The sequence below is a fragment of the Oculina patagonica genome, chromosome 2 (genome assembly GCF_052425735.1).
Source record: "Oculina patagonica isolate OP01 chromosome 2, crgOcupat, whole genome shotgun sequence".
Taxonomy (NCBI): domain Eukaryota; kingdom Metazoa; phylum Cnidaria; class Anthozoa; order Scleractinia; family Oculinidae; genus Oculina; species Oculina patagonica.
Window position 1 is genome coordinate 31,618,029 of NC_135759.1, and position 21,691 is coordinate 31,639,719.

General features: G+C 38.1%; 1 protein-coding gene and 1 long non-coding RNA gene across 3 annotated transcripts; one reads left to right on the forward strand and one right to left on the reverse strand.

The window, feature by feature from the left end:
- Positions 1 to 533: 533 nt before the first annotated feature.
- Positions 534 to 9,768, reverse strand: LOC144644163 (uncharacterized). The gene is made up of 2 exons (XR_013569057.1): positions 9,128 to 9,768; positions 534 to 1,330 (listed from the first exon to the last, which is right to left on the reverse strand). It is a non-coding gene; the product is annotated as an uncharacterized LOC144644163 (long non-coding RNA).
- Positions 8,332 to 20,661, forward strand: LOC144644149 (transcriptional enhancer factor TEF-1-like). 2 transcript variants are annotated; one of them, XM_078503571.1, is made up of 14 exons: positions 8,332 to 8,491; positions 8,597 to 8,920; positions 11,492 to 11,556; positions 12,498 to 12,560; positions 13,383 to 13,523; positions 14,137 to 14,307; positions 15,472 to 15,573; positions 16,094 to 16,153; positions 16,272 to 16,334; positions 16,630 to 16,737; positions 16,870 to 16,928; positions 17,467 to 17,548; positions 18,478 to 18,630; positions 19,642 to 20,661. In XM_078503571.1, the coding sequence occupies exons 2-14, from the start codon at positions 8,749 to 8,751 to the stop codon at positions 19,753 to 19,755; spliced, it is 1,353 nt and encodes a 450-aa protein (XP_078359697.1). In that variant the 5' UTR covers positions 8,332 to 8,491; positions 8,597 to 8,748; the 3' UTR covers positions 19,756 to 20,661. The 2 variants fall into 2 exon arrangements, with proteins under 2 accessions (XP_078359697.1, XP_078359698.1); XM_078503572.1 differs by lacking the exon at positions 12,498 to 12,560 and adding an exon at positions 12,598 to 12,660.
- Positions 20,662 to 21,691: the final 1,030 nt, after the last annotated feature.

Consider the following 21,691-nt stretch of genomic DNA (forward strand, 5'->3'; position numbering starts at 1 on the left):
CACGAAAACGCTATAACGGTTCGAAAACGCTAATACCTCTGACGGACCAGGCGCATTTACCAGTAAAAATAGTAGTAATCAGAGATTAGGGGAGTGCGTTCGACCTATAGGTAAAAACTATATGGTCGGCCCACTAGTAGTATGCCTTATACCAAAGTTAGTTAATATGCATAGAGCGGTTTACACTTGAGTGTCGAAAGTAAATTGCGTTTGCCTTGGTTTTGCATTACTACGCTTAGTGATTGGCTTAAAAATCTCGCGCCACTTTCTCAGCCAATCAGAACTAAAACCAAAACCAATCGTGACTCGCTCGCGCACGTTTTCCCGCGCTTCGTGCCAGCTACATGTATTTGCTTCGAGTTTTGATTGGTTCACTGGATTGTCTGTGTTCTTTATGATTGGCCAGAGCAATTACTTTGGTTTTGGCTTTACGACACTCGTTTGAAAACTGCTCTATACCTCACTAAACGCGAGGAGGATAAGTGTGAGAAAGATTGTGTGACGAGCCAAAAGAACATAGAATGAATGAAATATTATGCACACAAAAATAATTATTTATTTCACTTGACTTGTTATCGTTTGGCACTAAACGATATTTAAACTTCCACAAACTTGTGGAAATAGTTACACTTCGATTTAAAATTCCACAAAGTATTAAAAAATACAGACATAATTCACACAGTAACCCACTACACGCATGTAACATTCAATGTACAACGATTTCTCCGTCAAAACGTCTAGTGTTTCTAGGAATAACGATATATCACAAATTCAAAGAAGTGATAAAAAACATGCACTGATGCACTGTTTTGTTCATTTCTTACTTTCAATGAGACAAAAGTTTTCAGATTTACAATTTTTCAATTGTCAATCCGCGAAAATAGTTTGGTTTCAGCTTCGGGAAGTTGTACATTGGACAGATTGGAACATATAGACGGCAAACTGATCCTTACGGCTAAAGCTGTCAAAAATAAACAAAAAAATTGTTTATTTTTGAATGCTTTAGCCGTCAGGATCAGTTTGCCGTCAATATTTTAACTAAGTTACTGATCCAGGTCTTCAATAGATCCGACACCACTCATCGGTTTGTCGCTGTGATGTTGCAGATTTTTATTATATTTAGACAGATTGATCCCGGTGTCTCCAGGTCTACAATTCAATCCCCTCTAGGACCTGGTAGGCGGCGAGATGTTGTTGTTTCTCAGGGTTGTTTCCAACGTGTGAGGGGCAACCGCTGGCTTCTTCGAATTCCTTGATTTTGAGACACGTGTTCACGTAGTTGCGGAAGAGTAGAGAGGGTTCCTTTAAAATGAAGTGGGTAAACGTTCACCTACACCAAAAAGATATAGTCGATCAAAACAAAACTACCTGTTGATCTACTAACAAAAAATATATATTTATATAAATGTTAGTTACTTTAGTCTCTACGTCCATTTCCGATTTTCTGTCCTTAAATAGGCTTAGGTTTAGAAACCTTTGCCACACACACCTATCCTAAATTGACGGGAGTACATACTTCTCCTCAACCTTCGCCTTCACCTTTGACTTTAAGATTACATTCAAGGTTTATCACACTGATATCGACCCTAAAGTCGTAAAAATGTTAACTTTATCAAACAAAGAACCTGATAACCCAAAACTAGACTAAGCAAGAGCGGAAGCAGACCCTCTTTGGGACAGGATTTCTGTTAACTGATATTGTTATCGTCATCAGAACACCGTCTACTCTCCTTTCATTTCCTGCACCTGCACCAATTTATGTTACGAAACAAGAAATATGAAAAAATTGTAAGCTCGTAAGACTGTGAAATAAATGAATGTGTGTCCAGCAGTAGCAATGAAATATATATATGATAATGCAAATGCGGCCTTACACTACTGAAGACCTGAAAAAATTTTCAGGCTCTGAGCGGGAGTCGAACCCACGACCTTTGCGTTGCCAGTGCAATTCTCTACCACTGAGCTATCAAAGCCACATGAGAGCGGTCGTATATGGGTAATCCCTTTATGGTGGACATGATACTCGGCCCAAGTATATGTGAAATAAATGAATGTGTGTCCAGCGTGGGTTCGACTCCCGCTCAGAGCCTGAAAATTTTTTTCAGGTCTTCAGTAGTGTAAGGCCGCATTTGCATTATCATATATATATTTCATTGCTACTGCTGGACACACATTATTTATTTCACATATACTTGGGCCGAGTATCATGTCCACCATAAAGGGATTACCCATATACGACCGCTCTCATGTGGCTTTGATAGCTCAGTGGTAGAGCATTGCACTGGCAACGCAAAGGTCGTGAGTTCGACTCCCGCTCAGAGCCTGAAAATTTTTTTCAGGTCTTCAGTAGTGTAAGGCCGCATTTGCATTATCATATATCGTAAGACTGTGTATGAGTACAGCCTTTAGGTAAGAGGGGTTAGCTTTTTTATCCTGCTCCTTGTGGTTTCATTTCTTCTTCTAAAGTCCAGCGAATCAAATCGTGAAGCCACGCCTCATGACTTGCGTTCAACCGGCAGAATAGAACGAATTAAAATTAGGTATATTATATTTCGGCTAGCCAAACCAGCCTTTTTTAGGTACAATGAGAATTTACATTGGAAGGGATGTTTATTTAGTGATCACGGTTTGCGTGATACGGGAAACGTAGAACTAATTGATGACTAATTCGATTGGTTGATGCTAAGACCAACAGGATGCATTGTTTTGCCTTGTAAAACTTAAAAACCTTCCCTGAGTCTCAAGCGGTGGGAAAGTCTGTCATCCCCAGATTCGGTCGCGAATCTTGAAGCTGATCAAAAGGATCGCGGTCTCTGGGGACGAGAATATGCCAAACCTACAACCTCAGACAAAAGTGTTGGGAAGCTTTGCACTTTTGTTCTTTCCCTCCCCTCCCCTCCCCTATAAATTGAGCTAAAGCGACTTGAGGCAAATTGATAGAGGGAAGGGGAAACGGGGAAGGAATGGGGAGGAAGAAGAACCCTGAATGGGCATGACACCTGCCAACTGTCTGCGGTAAGTCTCAGGTACCGACGGAAGTGTCCGCGATGCAGGCCCATGTCACAGATGTCTCGACCGAGAAACAGAAAAAAATGAAATCTGTAAGTCCAGGGTAGGCTCAGGATACTGAGAACGTGCCGAAGTGGATCTTATGATAACGTCTCCGCGGGGAATCGGCTTGTAACTCTTATGTCAGTGTTATGTGGACATTTTGAAAAAAAGTGAGGATTTCTATCAGAACAATGGGGATAAGACAGTCGGTCACGGTCTGCGAAATGACGCTTATCACTCATCCGTTCCTAGTGATAACAAAAACCGCAATACTGCTATCAACTATTAAGTTTAATACTTACTTTCGAAACTTCGTTACGACTGAAGCTTACAACAAGCTAAGCGGAAAAAGGCAACAAAATTAAAGAACACAAACACAAAGATGAAACTAAACTTCATTAGAAACTTAAAACATTTATGAGCAAAAATACCTCGAACAAGCTGAATTGAATGCTTTCATTGAACTACAGTTGTAGGTCCGACCGGAAAATGCCTGTCCTGTTAAAATACACGATCGATCCTATTACTCAGCCGAAGTAAGGCACAACGCTAGCTAACAAGTAAACTATTGCATATTCTTAGACCCGGTTATTAGACATGTCAAAAGGATTTGGCGCAATTTACTGTACTTAAGTGATCCTTCCGTGAGACCCTTATATCAGTTTAGCAGTCCCTATAGTGGCTTTGAATCAGAAGATTCTACCAGTACCGGTGCAGTTTTAGAGTTGAATTTCGCATGCAAATAAGCACCTATTACGCGTTCATTGTAGATATTGCCAAGCATGTGAAGCAAAGTTTAAAATGGGTAGGGACTACAATTTTGGACTCTACAAAGGGGAAGTTAAGATCACCCCTCCTCTAAATTTCACTTATCTTGGAAAACAAAAATAGCGTTTTAGTTTTAGATCGACTTCATCATTGATTTCGGAGAAAGAGGGGTTCACTTCTGTCATATCTCTTTTTATTCCGTCGAAGATTATAGCCTTGACCCCCAGACCTGTTCCCGGGACTCTTGTAAAGTGGAGGATTAATAGCTACTTAGGTTACGTTCTTAGCGATAAATACAACTGGTACCCTTGATTTGTTCATATGATTGCATATAAGAGACATAAGAGTACGTTTTACTAACTACAGTAACACTCTCTTTTAAATCAAAACAAGCCAAGACACATGTTTACATTTTTTTGCCTTGACCTTATTAAGTAAAAGGAATGCAAAGGAGGAAACGAGAAGGTATTGTAATATTAGACTGAGTTGCGCGCAAAGTAATCTGATCAAAACACATTTTTGGCATAACAGACATAATTAACCGAATACAGTACAGCTGAGCTGCTGTTATCAGCTTATAATATTTAAAGAATCTAAGAATAGCCACATATTTCTTTCCAACTGTGAGATTTCCGTGTGCGATCAGAGCTGACTAGAATCTGTTTCTTCCAAATAAAGATGCGTCAAGCTGTTTGTTTTCGGTGTCTTGATTTCTAGGGGCTTTGACACAGTTATTTTGGGGAATTTTTTTGCTCCTTCTATTAACCCTCTCGCTTCTAAAAGTAGCCAAGGTCAAGGCAAACGAAACAAACGGGTGCCCTGGGCAACAGTATTGCTCAACAACTTTATCACTTTTTGAATGGTCACAGCTGAAAAATCAACACACCTGACTCTAGGAGATTTAACTGCAAACTCTATACTTGAACAATTCAAAGAAATCAAAATCCTAGGTACACAATGAACAAAGACTATTTCTGAGTATTATAGACGGAGGAGCCTGTCGGTCGGACAGTAAAAACTTCGATTTTTCAATCCGTCGGGCTGTCAGATGAAATTTTTATGTTATCCAGTCGGATTGATCTTCCACTGATATATCACTATAACTATATCCGAGTATTTCCTTTGTTTTTTATTCTCCTCTCGTTTGAAATATTGTGTTTAATTCGATATAAAACCATTTAAAATGACACGGAATCGCCTTTATAGCGTGACCGACATGTAGCCTCATTACGAATACATCTGGCAGGACACGCTATAGTCAGTCCTCGAAACACGCGACACTTCCATATCAAGTGAAAAGAGAGAGAAATTGTGTGTACGTAGCAGACAACTAGTTCCAGAATTCATTGGCTGACTAGGCTATAAGAAACTGACGACATTTGTCACTTTCTAAAGACTTGAGCACACAGAATTGAGAATTTGGAGAAAATTTTATAAAGGAGAACGGGAAGTCAAGAAACACTGACAAACATCAAGGTGGTGAAATTCACTTGTAGCCCGGGCCCTTAAATAAGACACTCCAGAAGCAGTTAAAAACATAAATCACATAATAAAACAATAACAATTAAAATAATTTATTTGGAATGTAAATAAAATATGATTACGGTACACAGCCTACACTTTCGAAATTCTGAATTGCGCTTTATATAAAATCATCAATTAAAAGCTAAGTATAATAACATAATAACGATAATACAGTGATTTGTTAGTCATGATTTAACTCTTTCTTCGAACCTATACATTATTAAGACCATAAACTAACATACGCTTCGTTAAGTCAGTGTACAACACAAGTTTCAAAGTTGGTAATAAATGACGCTGGATGTCTTGAACGGTTACAGGCTTTCAAAGCGATATTCAAGACAGCGTGCCATGGATGTTTGTTTTGAAACAGTTCACATTTTTATGCACTGACGGACGAAGACTGATTAAACGTCATGTTCAGTACTTGTCATTCATACGTGTATACTGGTGTAAAATTTAATTCACACTCAATTCTGTAATTTCTGAATTTTGGCATTTGACTACATTTATAGTCACTGCCGCGAAACCACATGAAGCCATTGCAAGGCTGTATACTTCAAAAATACTCCACTGATATATGTAGCTTTTCGTGAATTTAAACAGTAAGTAATGCAGTTTGTTATTGAAGTGATCTATCCCAGGAATATCTATCAACTGCAAATTACTCTGAAGTCACTGAATAAACTTTCAAACCGTTTCAAACCGCCAGTAAAACGAAGATCTGCATAAAACAAACGGAGATTTCCAAAAAAATTGCGAAGAAAACGAAGACCATAGGTATCCATAGAGAGGCTCGATAATGAAAGGTAGAACTCTACTGAAGTAGTTTGAAAGTTTTCCCGGCTGTATGCTCTTATCGGTTTAGCTTCATTTCACTCATAAGGTACCATCTCTCAGAATTCATCCCGCGGTCGTGAAGCTGATATGACACAGCTCTTGTGTACAGCTTTTAACGTATGAAGGCAATGGAAAAACTAAATAGCCGGTAAGTTAAAGTTGTTTTGTCGAGTAGAAAGCTTCAGCGGGCGACCCGGTTACAATACATGTGATGCATGATCGATATGGGACTACCCAGCAGCCTGCCAATGTCAGCAAGGTGTATACCAACTATATAATATAAACGGCATGTCCTTAAAAACATGTTTTGGACCAAAGCAAGTGAAACAACTACCGTTCCGCCCGGTGAAAATTTTGTTACGATGTCAATTACAAATCCCACGTCCGCTAATAAACTTATACTTCATGGCTATCACTGGCATCATTCTCGACAGATTTTTCAGCTTCTTTTCGTTATTAACAAAAAGCTTAGAATAGGTTGTTTTTATTTGTTTTGTTTTGTTTTGTTTTATCGTCAACATTACGCGCGCGCGCAGTTACATTCACATTACAAACCTACGAGGTAGATTTCTTGTATACTTGCCGCCAAATATCAGCTGATCAGTTTAGTCACTGGGTTTGCAAGCGCAGTCTTTTCAAAACGCATCAGTTTCAAATGGCACGATTTTCGATAAACCAAAAACAAGCAAGCAAACAAGCAATATAACACAAGTCGTCGATCAACATCCACTGCCGATAAAAGTTAATCAATATCTATAATATCTCACTTGACCTGAAAGCCATGACAATTTGCTACTAAACACCTAACTACAAGCTCGCCAGGTTATTTCAATTTTTTTTCTTTTCACGGTTTGTTTGCGAAGAAAGAGACTTGTTAGATCGGGCTATAACTTTCCACTGCAGAATTATCAAATAAGGCACATTTACTTAGCCTGGCTACAGAAGTCCGCAAGTCTCTTATTTTACAGCAATGATCGGCCATCAGCTGCTTTTTCTTGAAATTTACTTTTTGTTGGTAACCAATCAGTGGACAACAAATTGATAAAAGAGCCACTAACTGTAAAGAACGAATGCAATATCACACGTCAAAACAACAAGTTCTCACTTCCAAAATGACATCCCTGAATAATTTGGACTTCACCTGAGTTCCGGACACAGTCATTGAAGCGTTTGTCAATTGTGACTGTGTTTTACAGGTGGAACTATTTTTAAAATCGAGGACTTCACCGAGAACAAAGGCTGAGAAATACTTGAGCAGAAGCGAATTTATTTTGTTTTGTTTTTTTTTCAATATAGTATGTCGTGAGTCTGTTTTTGTAGCAGTCAGCTCTTAACTTCACAGCATATCCGGAGTCGCCTTGTCTAGCCACAAGCACCCCGGCAAGCACCTCATTTACAACAATTACCGATCAAAAACAAAACGGAAATTTTGCAGAAGGATCATAATTACGGTAAACTCTTTCGCTAGCTGTTAGATGGCAAATCCCCGCCGGCTGCAACACACCAGCCGTTTGCGACAGAAATAAGCCTTCATACGCATCGGTGTTTCAGTTGTTGTAAAAAACAAGTGTCTAAACATCGTGACTGAAAAGATCGGCCTGCTCTAGTGCGCCAGTTATTTTAAAACAGAAAAATAAAGTCGAATTTTATCATGCAAAATAAATAATTCAAACTGCACTGGTAGAAGGCGTTTGTTTAACGAAAAATTTTCTCAGAAGACTGTTCCCTTGCTTAGAATAAAGGTTTTCGATGTCGCGTGCGTCCTCGACAAATTTAATGGGGTGTGTTAGGCGAGAGCCAATCAGAAGTCACTTTTTCTCTAAAATATGCGTGGAATGACGTGGTGGATAATTATTCTGTATCGACAAAACGCAAGAAAAGGTGTACAGAGAAATTTGCATTTGATCAGAAGGTAACTTGGGCAATTGTGATCGTTATAAACCCTAAATTGATCCTCTTTTCCAAAAATCACAAAGAAAAAATGTTTTATAAGATTAAGTATGATTTGAAGACCTTTGCGTTAAAGAAAACATTCCTAGAATTCTATCCCCGTGTTTGGGCATCGAACCTCGCGAGCTTTGAATTCTTCTTGCGCAAACGGGTGACGAAAGGAAATGTCATTAACCCCCCTCTAGGGAGAAATAGCGCAAGTCTTTTGTGGGCGCGCCGAGCATAGTTGTGTCATTCCTTAAATTCTTTGTTGGCCTCCGTTTTCACTCAAGAAAGGGGCAACTTGCTAATTCCAGGTGATTTTTAGAGGGACGAGCAGACTATCATCATTTTTGTCTTTTGGAGACTTCTGCGAGGCTAGGTATGTTACAAGAGAGCGTGAGGGATCTCAATTCGTTTGATAGATTTTCCCCTTCAAATGTTCCATCGGCCTGTTGAATCGTTCGAATTTTTCTCATTTTTCCAGACTTGTGCTTCCGGAACGACTGATCAAGACAGCAGTAAGAAGTCTACACGGCTAGAATAAACAGTAGTTGGAGCTTGCCTCCTGTTAAGAGCCATATTTCTAGTGTTGTTTTCCACATAACCGCCAAGATTTCGGACCACGAGGACCTCGAAATGGCCAACTCGGCCGACGAGGGCAGCGCGACAAAAAGCCCTGTCGACATGGCCAACGATGCCGAAGGAGTTTGGTCGCCAGATATCGAGCAATCCTTTCAGGAGGCTCTCGCTATTTATCCACCTTGTGGCCGGCGAAAAATTATTCTCTCCGATGAGGGAAAAATGTACGGTAAGTGAATACAAATGCATTCTTGTCGAATTTGTGCAATTCTTCAACCGTCGATTGTCCGAATATTGCTTTACCCGGAAACCTAAACGGTTGCCACTGACTCAGTAAGCTGGTCCCTTGACTAAGCCATTAACGTAATTTGAAAGTATTTCTAAAATGAGAAACCGTTGCTTTGTTAAGAATAGAGGGAATGTTGACAGTACATACCGTATCGTCCACGTTCGAAGGCATGGAATGATCAATCGGGTTGTTTATATCAACTGAACAACGCTCGTCTCTTGTTGTAATAACTACATGACTGGCATTCAACACGAATACCCGATCCCGCGTGGCAGCTGGCTGAGCAGAGTTCATGAAAATGTTAGCATACTTCAAGGCTTCTTATCGGTTTTCGCCCGGCAACTTAAAAATCAGCCTGAACAGTGTTAGATGTCACGAATGCTCAGTTACGCTCCAAATGTATGCTACGCGTGTTCAATTGTTTGAAATATGTTCGCTATGTATCTCGCAGTTTTACATTAACGCTTTACCGCAGCGGTTGTGTGATCGATGTAGGCCACCAATTTCCCGTCATTTGCGTTGTAGAAAACCAACGGATCTCTTTTTTAGAGGTTTAGCGAGTCAAAAATCATTGTGATGTGATCTTGATCTATTCAGCAAAATTCTGTCTTCATAATGCAGTTGTTATAATCCCCTGCATGTGTTTTTGGTTGCGTTAATAACACTGTTACGTAAATTATTTTGGCAGAGAGCGTGTTTAGTTTATTGAGTTATAAATGGCATCGAAAGAGAAATTTTATGAGGTATAATTTTTCAAACTTTTGTCTTCTTCGGAACAAAGACCCATATATCTTTCCTGATTAGTATGCCACATGGAAGTATTTTGAGCTATTTTAATTGAATATCATAAATGTAATACTGGTAAAATATAAGATGTTAAAAATATCCCTCTTAAGAGCTATATTTTCTGCGTATATTGACTTTCTAACTTGACTTTTGCTTATAATTTTATTAAAGTTGCTACCACAGTGTGAAGTTTTGTTAAAAAGCTATATAAAATAAATTTGCATTTTCTTAACAGACTGCTGAAAACTTTTCAATTTGCATTTTTTTGTAGTACTGTCTTCACCTTGAAACTAGACTGACAGTTTAGAGTACATATGTGTTTTGGGGAGAGAATTTGTAAAGCCAGAAACATTTTCTCTTTTGTGGACCAATTTTTTTTTTTTTTAATTAGTTTATAATATTGAGTTGTACACAAAAAATGTATTCAATTTTTTTTAAAATCATATGCACTGTAGATAGTGCATTGGTAATAAATTGTGTTGTATGCACATCCATTCTTCAAATGGTTAGGACATCTAATTGAAGGTTAAGATATATACAGTGGTAGCTGCCCACTTCCTGAAAAAAATTGTCCCAGTCAAGCTCACTATTGCTTATTAACGACCACAGAGAATTTTTTAAAAGTAATTTTTGTAGCTTTTTGCCTGGTAGGACTACACATGTTCTGCTCAACTGTAATAAAACTACTGAATGTAGATGTGCTTTTTGGAATAATTGTTCTAGATTAGTGAAATCACAAGGTCTTGTTACATGCAGTCAAACATACCAGCACTTCTCCTTTGTTGTATTGCAAAATTTTATTGTAGGATTAGTGTTTTGATTGACAGTTTGCCCTGAGCAATTGTATGATGGTCACAAATGATCATGTTTTTTTATTTTCTTTACCAAATTGCAGTCAAGCATTATAAACACTTCTTCATTCGAATTGTTTCGTGTTTAAGATAGTATTTGCAATACATCAACAACTGCTTTGATGAGTCGTAGCTTTGGCTCCATTTCTGAGAGGAGCCAAGTATGATAAATTTACAGTTTGAGCTTGGGCAACTTGGCAGTTCCAAAAACATGATTTTAATGAAATGCTGTTAAAAGTGGAAAAAGGAGGTTCCCAGTAAACTTTAAAAAAGAAGACACTACAATCAAGCTAGAAATGCAGTTGAATCCAAATAACTCAAACCTTCAAGGGAAATGGAAAAGGTTCAAGTTATCAGGGATTCGAGATATCAAATAGAGTAAAATTTGTACGTTATTGGGGGTTTGGGCTATCTGGATTCAACTGCACATCAAAGTACCAAGGTCCATGTTGTTGTAATGTCAGGAGTCATGATTAACATGAACAAGCTACTGTGTAGCTTGCATGTTCACAAATTGGAATCATGTTAGCCCATTAATCTAATTTTTAACCCTTGTCAAAATTGACTGCAGACTTCTCACCAAAAATTGTGATCTGACCATTCAGAGTTGATATTTAATTCTGGATTTGAGTGGAACAGCGGCCTCAGTAGTTTGCTCAAATGCAGTTCTTCTTTCCATCCTTTTACTTGACATGTTTAACCTATTTCAATTTTCTCACACAAAAACCACATTTAACAAAATTGGTTATCCTGCTGTAAATAATAATGTATAGTGAGTTAACTGTAAGATAAGTATTTCCCCCTTTATCTCAAAAACATTTATTAAACCTATATATGATCGATTTTTCATTTTTTTTCTTTCCTTTGCAACCAGGTCGAAATGAGTTGATTGCCCGCTACATCAAACTGAGAACTGGAAAAACGAGAACAAGAAAACAGGTAATTATAACATGTCGTATCTCTAGTAAAATATTGGGAATACAAGAGCTTCATGTAAGAGGTACATGTAAATTCTCTGCAATGTCAGACAGTTAAGGTTTTGAAAAACAGTTGTCTTTATGCAAATTTTTGTTATTGGATCTCCTGTTAGTTGATACAGGTGTGTGTACATATCGCACTTGAAGCCATCAAATTCACCAAATTAAAGAAAAATCACCAATTAGATCTTTATACCTTGTTTCTCAAATTTATTATGGACACCCCCTCCCCCCCAAAAAAAATTAAAAAAAGACACCCAATTTTCAATTCCTGGCTAGAAGCCTAATATGAATGGCTTTCAATTTGCTCTGTGTTTAAAACTATGTAGAATATCACTGTTGTTGCTGTATTTGTACAGGAAATTGCAGTCTCTCCTTCCTTTGCTTTGCTTGAATTATTGACTGGTTATAAACAGAAAAGTAATTATTTAAGCTAGCACATTTTTTTACCATGAAAGGTGACTTTTAGTATTTAAGATTACTTCAACCTGTGGACTAATTTATCATTTGAATTTGTTGTTAAATTTGAAACGGTAATAATGAAGGCACACTTAAATAATTTGTAAACTAGTTCCATAATTCACTTGGTAATATCCTGTCCAAAATTGTTCTTTATGTGCATGCACATCCAGAGATTTCCACCAAAATTTCAACATATAGCTGAGCACCAAAAGTTGGCGTTAAATAATACCTAGAGCTTCTCATTTTCTTATTAAAACATTGTCAAACAAAAAGAAAAATCAACAACTTAGTAATATTTTCTAAATCAACCACCAAACTCTCAAGACTGGCATCTAAAGAAATCCAAACTAATCAATAAGAAGAATCGGCATTTCGATAACGGGACTCAAAGGGTTCAGCTGCTTCAAAGTAAGATGATTTGGGATTTTATTTCTTGTTTAGGTTTCCAGTCACATTCAAGTCTTAGCAAGGAAAAAAGCAAGGGAGATTCAAGGCAAACTTAAGGTTGGTTGTTAATTTGTTTATTTGCATTTATTGATAGGTTTCAAGTCACATACAGGTGTTAGCCAGGAGAAAACCCAGAGAAGTGCACGCAAAAATTAAGGTTTGTGGTTTAATGTTTTAAAAGCTGATGCAAGGTAATTACTTGTATTGCTTAGAAGAGAACTGATGCTCTGTTTTATCCTTGCCGAATTCTAGTCAAAACAATGATCGAACATCACCTGACTTACTGTGCGTGAACATCATAAGGACTTAAGACTAGACTTTTTAACCCACTGGTTTACTGAGCCAGTGACACGTCAGATCTTCTAACTAGAAGCAATCTTTCACTAGTAAGGTATATTGATTTCTATCAGATGAGCAGTTTCAGATACTATCCAAGTTCTTCACTACCCAAATGGTAGTAGGAGGGCTAGGAACTGGTAGCCAAAACTAAATTTTAGAGCCTTTGGCTATTAACAAGCGCCGCTAGCTTCTCTGAGCCCTGATCATAAGAACTAAAGAAGACCTCCCACCAGTAGAGTCAGGATCTATTTTCATGGAAGAATATTTCAGACAGATATAAGTTCTATTTCAGCAGATTGTGCAGTTTCCGATAACCGACCCTTAGCGACACCCCTCGAGGGAGGAGGGGGGGTTGCAGGGGATCTTAAAAGCTAAATTGTTTACAGGAAGGTATGGGGCTTAACTGGAATTTCCAGTTTAGCCCTAGGGGTGGGGGATTCAAATCAGAAAACCTTCCGCGTGAGGGGTATGCATATTTTCTGAAACAAAACATTGTTTTAATATTGTTGTAATAAATGGATGTCTTGTTACCTTACGTAGGATCAGGCAGCTCGTGACAAAGCCCTACAGACCATGGCATCAATGTCATCAGCTCAGATTGTATCAGCTTCAGTTCTTCATAACAAGGCTTTAGCTGCTGCAGGAATTCCTTCATTTAACAACGAAAACCAAGGTTACCAGGTATGTTAAGCAATTACTGAACGATGCTCTCGGACTGTAAAACCTGGCTGGGAATTAAGCCTTACATGTACGCATTCGTGGTCCCAGGGTTGTATTTAGAAGGCAGGACACAGGTACTAGTAACAGGATACATAAGAGTCAGTACCTGGCTACTTTGAAATTGAACATAAAGAAATTCCATTCAAATGTTCTTTTCTGTCTGCCTACTTTCCTTTTGGTGTATTCCTACTTTAAAACTTATTGCACTTTTCAATAACATGCAATCTCTGCTCAATCAACCAGTAAACCATTTAACGGTTTTCGCTGCCATCAATCATCTAAGCAGACTTCACAGGAAACACTGAAGTTCTCGTCAACCAGGTCAAAAGGTTACATCTTTCAGCTGTGATTGATAGCTTTGGATCAATTTTCTTTGTTTCTGTTTTCAAGGTTGGTTGGTTGTTGCCAGCTGCCAATGGAAGCGAAAAACGCAATTGTTAGTTTGGTTTTGAACTTCAGAGTTTGCCTGTGACTGAAAAGCGCATTAATTAAACCCCTGTTTTCCCTAAACCAATTCAGGTTGAAATCATTGAAATTTTTGCGGTTCATTATATTATATTTTGTCTTCTTTTAGCAACAGTACTGGCCAGCTGGTGCAGGTCAGCCAGTACCAGGCAGTTATAACAATGCTTCACAGTCCCCATATGGCAGTCCAGCAGTCCAGGCCACTGTTCCTGGCAGTGTTGTTTCCACAGCCTCAGTTGCAAGCCCCACTGGTGCTGCTGTCAGTAGCCCTGACGACATGGTAAGTCCACCCCACAGTGACACATACAATGTACCTGTCTAGTACACAGCTTTTATTGCGTTTTTAAAACTTGTGCTGACCATGCAATGGGGCGACATGACCTACATCCTTCCAGCTACATCTAAATTGATTTATATACAGTATAAAGACACTGTCTATCAATAGAGTACTACACTGTACACTTCAGCTACAAATTTATCCATCTTCTAAAAAGGGCAAAATGGGGTTAAAAATACCTTGCTCCAATGCAATTAGAACATCAACAATGCAAAATTTATGTGCAACACTTAAGAAAATGACCATAACTGGCTTACTAGTGATTGGACATTTGTTTGATACCAAAGCTGTAGTATTTATACGGTCTAATCGTATCTTTTTGGTACGCTTCGGCGGCATATCAGGCGAGTTTGGTCGAGCCATGGTTCGATATTTTGGTGAGACGCAGTCGAGCCAAAATACCTATGGCGAAACCAAACGAGCCTGATATGCAGCCGAAGCCTACCAAAAAGGTTCGATTAGGTATTTACCATACCCAAATTCAGCCAAAAATCCGGCTATATTTATCCCTCTACTGAAGCCATGCTTGCAAGGTCCGTACTGCAACTTGTGTTGACTTGCTCTTCAACACTTTTACCAAGTTCCTCTTCTGCCTTTTTTTCCACTCCTTTGTTTAGAGTTTCATTCTCTAAATTTTCAAAATCAAAATTAAGCGAAAAATTTGGAAATTCCGACTCCATTTTTTCAGTCTGAATGTCTCGATCAGTACTCGTCGGCAAACACCGCGCAAATGGAGAGCGCGCTCAAGTTTAGTTTTGGCGGGAGAGTTTTTCTCTTTTTACGACCGCTAAACACCGCTAAATTTAAATTACGAAGTTCTGTTCTATTTGTAAAACCTCTTTTCAATTCATCGTACATGTATCACTACTTTACTTCAAAGTGACCGTGATATGGGGGCATATCAGGTCAGTGACTTGATATCGTAGGATATCAGGACAGTAGATCGCGCTTCTGATTGGCTACTTGCGAATTTGGGTACGGTAAGAACTGATAAAGGGAGGTCAAATATGAATTGATCAAACTGTAAGTACAGGAAACCATTACCAGCCACCTCCAAACACTATATGATTAGGTGTTTGAGTTGTGACATTGTTTGTTGTTTTTCAGAGGAGTGGTTCATACAGCAGTGGTACTGTATCCTCCACGCCACCAACCTTTGCCACTCATGGCAGCTCCTCATGGCCACCAAGATCTGTCGAACAACAGCTGGTAAGGCCATTGATGAAATTGAGTGAAGAATTAATTTTGAATACTGATAAGTGTTTGTACCTAGCTGTAGTCCTTGTTATACACTTGTAAAGACTCATTTCACTTACAAAACCTCTTTCCATCCAAAAGCACTAACCCAGGGCTGCAAATATTTTTTTTTACTTGAAAAGACATGTACATACATGTATGTCCTACTAAGACACCATCTTGGTTGTTGAGTGACTTACGAAAGCCGAACACAAAGTGAGATTTACTCACAGCAGATTTTTATTCATCTTTGCCATAAAATGATTTACGATCAAAAAATTGTCCAGACATCATGTCTGGCCACACTTGGGATTTTGTCGTACTAGGCAAAGTTTGGTTGGTCAATGTCCGATGACCGACTTTTATTTGCAGCCCTGCTCAGTGATAAGTAAATGGTCTCAAGAACAGATCTTTTTTTCTGATTAATCAGTGTAAGTTTGTTCTCTGGTTATCATTATAAAGTGTCTCACATGAAACTTTGTTTTAATTCCAGCCACTGCGGCTTGTTGAGTTCTCTGCATTCCTCGAACAACAAAGCATGGACCCAGAGTCTGTAAGTGGAATTTTCATGCCAAATGTCAGATCTTATTTATTATTTACAGCATGGCAGTCAGTATAAAAATTAGACTTGTATCTGGAGCTTATATAACAGCTATCCTGTCTTTTTTCAGTACCACAAGCACTTGTTTGTGCACTTGGGCCCAAACACAGACCTTGGTGATCCTCATCTTGAGGTAACATACATGTAATTTATTTTTTTCTTCTTTACATTGGCTAAAAAAGGATACCAGTTGTTGAGAAGTGCAGATTTCATTTGGTGTAACCCAGTAAAATATAATTTATTGACTGTAAGATTTCGTACTTTTTTGTGCTAATAATGCATGGAAAAACAAGTGCCCATTCCCTGGGATGGCACATTTGTTTACAAAATAATTGTGCTTCAAAACATTCTAGACTAGATGTAGTATACTTACTGCTATTTAATTGTAGGGGTACTAATTTTTTTTTCCTTATTCCATCAAATTGCAGGCAGTTGATATTCGCCAGATTTATGACAAGTTTCCGGAAAAGAAAGGGGGTCTCAAAGAGTTGTATGACAAGGGACCTCAACCAGTGTTTTTCTTAGTAAAATTTTGGGTAAGCCTTATTTTATGAAATGTAGCATGTACTCTTAGTCTTCTTCCTTTGGTTTTTCTTAGGCCCTCAATTCAAATTGTTGGCGGTATTAATTTGTTTGTTAATGAAAAATTGTCTGATTTACGACCTCAGGCGGATCTAAACACAAACATTCATGATGAGGCTGGAGCATTTTATGGTGTTTCAAGCACGTAAGGTTTATTCTATTTTGTTTTTTTGGTTTTATACCATAAGGCACATGAGGTATTGTCAATGTTTTTTGTTTTGCTTAAGCAAAATTGGAGCGATTGTCAGTTTTGGAAATTTAGGTGCGTTTGGGGGGGGGGGGGGGGGTGCAGTGGTGTGGTTAGTGTGTTAGACTTCAAATTAGGCCACCTAGGTCTGAGCAGTTGCAGACCATTTTGTTGATGTGCCCTTGGGTAAGGCACAGTATTCTTGCAGTGCAGTGGACTAGTGTCCCATCTATGGGGAGTAGCAATAAATTATTTCCTGTTATGAAGACAGTTGCTTGGCATGTTCAGCACGCAGAGTATGAAACATTTTAATTAAATTGATCATTTTTTGTGCACAATTACACATGTGATTTGTGTACGATTCTTATGCAGAGTTTGTGCTTCCAACATTGTTGCGCTTCCTGCCTTCATTTACACTGTCCTCTACAGTTGATCTTTTGCATGATGATCTATTGTTTGTATGTGATACTAAGTAAAGCCTCTATTGTTACCCCAGGTATGAGTCAAATGAAAATATGACAATTACATGTTCCACAAAAGTGTGTTCTTTTGGAAAACAAGTTGTAGAGAAAGTGGAGGTAAGATGAAGTTTATAAAGTAAAGTGGATCCCATAACAGGCCACTTAAATCTGGCTATGTTTGATTAAGTTGTCATACTTTTAAAAAGGGTTCGTAAAATAAGAAATTTACTGACTGTTACCTATGTTTAGAATGCCAGGCAGGATTCTAATGAATTTCACACATTGGGAAATATGATTACATGTACTTACAATTATGTACTTGTATGGGGAGCAGGGATGGCGCAGTGGTGAGAGCACTCGCCTCCCACCAATGTGGCCCAGGTTTGATTCCCGGACCCAACATCATATGTGGGTTGAGTTTGTTGTTGGTTCTCGTCCTTGCTCTGAGGGTTTTTCTCCGGGTTCTCCAGTTTTCCTCCCTCCACAAAAATCAACACTTCTAAATTCCAATTCAATTGGGAATCCGAGGGCCACAGGTTTGTTAGTCGCAAGACTATTACATGCTACCCTCTTAAAATAAAGTCGATTTATTTATTTATTTTTGTATATAATTTATTTAATTTAGTAACAAAGTGGGTAAATTATGCAATGCAGTCTATATTGAAGTGGTATGGAGTTCAATCCTTAAGCAGTGCCCATGTGTTCTGTTAATCTCTGCACGCATGTTGGTGCAGCAATACATTTTGAGCAAAAGCAGGAAGGGTTACAGTGTAAGCACAGGCACTGATGAGCTGCTGGAGATTTGGAATTCAAAACACTTTTTAATTATTGATTGCTTTTAATCAAATTGATGTGGCATCTTGCTTTGTGAAGTTTTTGCTGTGTTTGGAGATTTTTTTCTGGCCAAAGACCAAGCAGCCTTCAATGTAGTAATGTTCAATTTTTTATTTTAACTTTACTCCTGCGACAATCAATAGTTTAGCAGATTTGTTCCTCCTCACACAAACAATAGTGATACTAAATAATTTTTTTGATTGTTCTTGCAGACTGAGTTTGGTCACTATGAAAACAGTCGGTTTGTATACCGAATTCACAGATCACCAATGTGTGAATACATGATCAATTTTGTTCACAAGCTCAAACAACTGCCTGAAAAGTACATGATGAACAGTGTACTGGAAAACTTCACTATACTACAGGTATGTTACTCAAAACAAAGCTCTGAATTTTTTTTAAGTTTAATGAAAGGGCTGAGAGAATTCATAAGATTCAAATTCAGTGAATAGCAGCCTATGTGAGGGACATTATTTCAGGGAAATGTAACAATTATCATTCCCAGGGTACTTTTCTTTGTGATGTTCCCTCAGTTTGTTTACATCCTGTGTTTAATCCCCGGTCTATGCCCAGGTCTTTCAATAAGACCCAGAAACCATGGGAGCCCTGGCAAGTATTTTTGTCATGAACAGCCACCGAATGTTTATATGGCTTCCCCTAACGGGGAAGTTGTTTCAGCTTATTAGCTATTCAATGGGTTCCAATCACGGGTAGCCCCCTAATTCAAATCTTATTGAAAGCCCTGTATGCCCTGTTTACTTGGGAAATAAAAAGGACACACACATTGGACCTGGTCCTACAAGGCATGTGAGTTAGCTGGTGATCAAACCATTACATGAGAAGCTCCTATAGTCCCCACTCTTCACCATTGAGATGTACAAGAGAGGCTACACAATGCCATGGCCTATTTTTCTGCTCAAAATTTGCTATTCCCAGATTTTGCAAAACTACCCAAAAACTTCCCCAGTGTACAGCAAAATATTTTTCTGTAACATGCATAATCTCACAGATGCATAATTTTTCCAGCATGGAATTTTGTTATGCTACCGGTATAATGATTTGTTTGAAAGGACACGTACTTTAATAGCAGAAAAAGAATTAAACTAAGCAAGCATTATATGTAAGCATTGTTAACAAGTATCGTAACTATTATTTTATTAAGTATCTGTATTGTATTTTTAGTCTCAGTTCTGTAAGTAACAACATTGTATGTAGCCGACTTTTTCTTTTTTTTGTTTGCAATAAACTATTAGAAAAAAATAAAAAAATAAAAATATATATGATTTGTGGATGCCCTATGCTCCTCCTAGGAGTTACGGGGCTAAGTAAGTAAGTATATATGATTGATATGCTGATTCCTTTGTTTATTCTCCTAGGTGTTGTCAAACAGGGAGACACAAGAAACCTTGCTGTGTCTTGCTTACGTTTTTGAAGTGTCAACCAGTGAACACGGAGCGCAGCATCATATTTACCGACTAGTAAAAGACTAAAGTTATTTTTAAAGTAACCGATTTCTGTTATATCTACCTGTATATCTTATATTCCTTTACAACAGTTGTTGGGAGTTACATATACATAACAAATATTATGTGACAACAGTAACCAGAGCGGCCATTTAAACAGCATGAACCATCACATCTGAGAATGAAAATAGGGCTTTCAAACATGTCGAAATGCTATCAGTAGGATCACATACGACCAGCCCTTTCAAAATGTTTTGTTATAGGAGTTAGGATAACAGGAGTAGCAGGCTGCAGGGGCCCACTCTCTTGCCCGTTACAGGGGCAAATAATCCAAATTATGTACCAGTAAGTGGCAAAATCGCTGGCTGTCAGTACATTTTGGAAGTGCTGGTTGGCTTAAATGGCCAATTAAGTTGTTGTTCTTTTCCCTCTTTGGTGATTGGTTGTTATTGTTTCAATGGCCACAGAAAGTAGTCACAGTGATTGGACATGATTTACGTGCATTTCTCAAGTCTTGTAAACTTGACAATTTTTTGTCTTTCTCCTTAACTCACTACATGTACCTTGTTTTTAGCTTCTATAAATTTACAACAAAATTAATGTGAAATATGATTTAATTCCCAAACAGAGACACAAATGCTAGTCTACATATTAAAACTTACATTACTATCCAGATCTTTTATCTTGTAAAATACAAATGAACACTTACTTGACACTGGTCATGAATGTATAAACACTTAGGATCACTAGAACTGTTTCCACAAATCTTACTTACATGTAGCATATCAACTAAATGAAGTTCAAGTTTTGTATAGGGGAAGCTCATCAGTAGAGGTTGCACCTCTCATTGCATGGGAATGGGAATTCAGTGCTCTTGACGTTTCTGTTAGCTGATAGTTGGTGCATTGAAGCCCTGTGGCAGATATCAAAGCCGATAGACATTTTTTCAATGAAATCACTCCATCGTAAAGTGACTTCAATGCAAAGGCCTGCCACTACAGCTGCCATTTCTGGTTGACATAATAGTGCAAATTGGGTACAGTATGTGATTGTGATCATGAAACCACAAGTAATTTGCAGTGTGAGGATAACCCAGTGGCAGACAGATCGCCTGCTTGTTTTATTGTTTTTGGCAATAATTCATGCTCTAAGGGCCTTCTATTGATCACTGGATGGCACCTCTGCGGCAAATCAGATTGCAAGTTTGCAAAACAGCTTGCTGGGTTTTGCTTATGTATGAGTGCAACTTCGTAGCTTAATATATTCACAGGTCAGAATCTTTCAAGCTGGTAAATACTATAATAGTTATTATAATTATAGTAGTCTGTTGCTTCATACTGTTTTTATGCATTCCGACATGTAAAGAAACTGATACTTATCTTAGAAATTACATAATGTAACACTAAATGCTTTTTTGTAGGTACTATTTTTTGAAATAAAGATTTTTACACATTTAACTCAAACAGTGTGGCCTAACTGCACTGAACAGGTAAATTGCTTCAGATTATGGAGCTTTTAAAAGTACTAAGGAGAATGTAAAATTGTTATGAGGTATTATTTCGATATTTTACATTTCTCCACTTATTAAATACCGTATACAACTGTCCGGTATGCTGTTTGTTCTGTTAGAAGACGCATTCACAGGGGACAGTTTTAAGACATGAATTTTTTCCAAACAAGCAGAACAACAGTGGTGCACGTAAATTGATTGTGCACTGCTGATTCAGTTTTTGTGTACTTTTTTGTCGCGTTTCTGTGAGATACACACCCTTTTCCAAAATTCAACGTATGTATAGCTTAGCACTTCTTTTAGTGATAATTTTAAACTTAAGGGAGAGATAAGTGTCATCTTACAAGGTTTGCAGTAATGACCCAATCCTGAAAATGACATGTGCAAAATTTTCTTATCTTTCATTCTTTTGCTTCCGAGTGAAAAAGGTTATGTTCTTTTGCATGGTCAGTA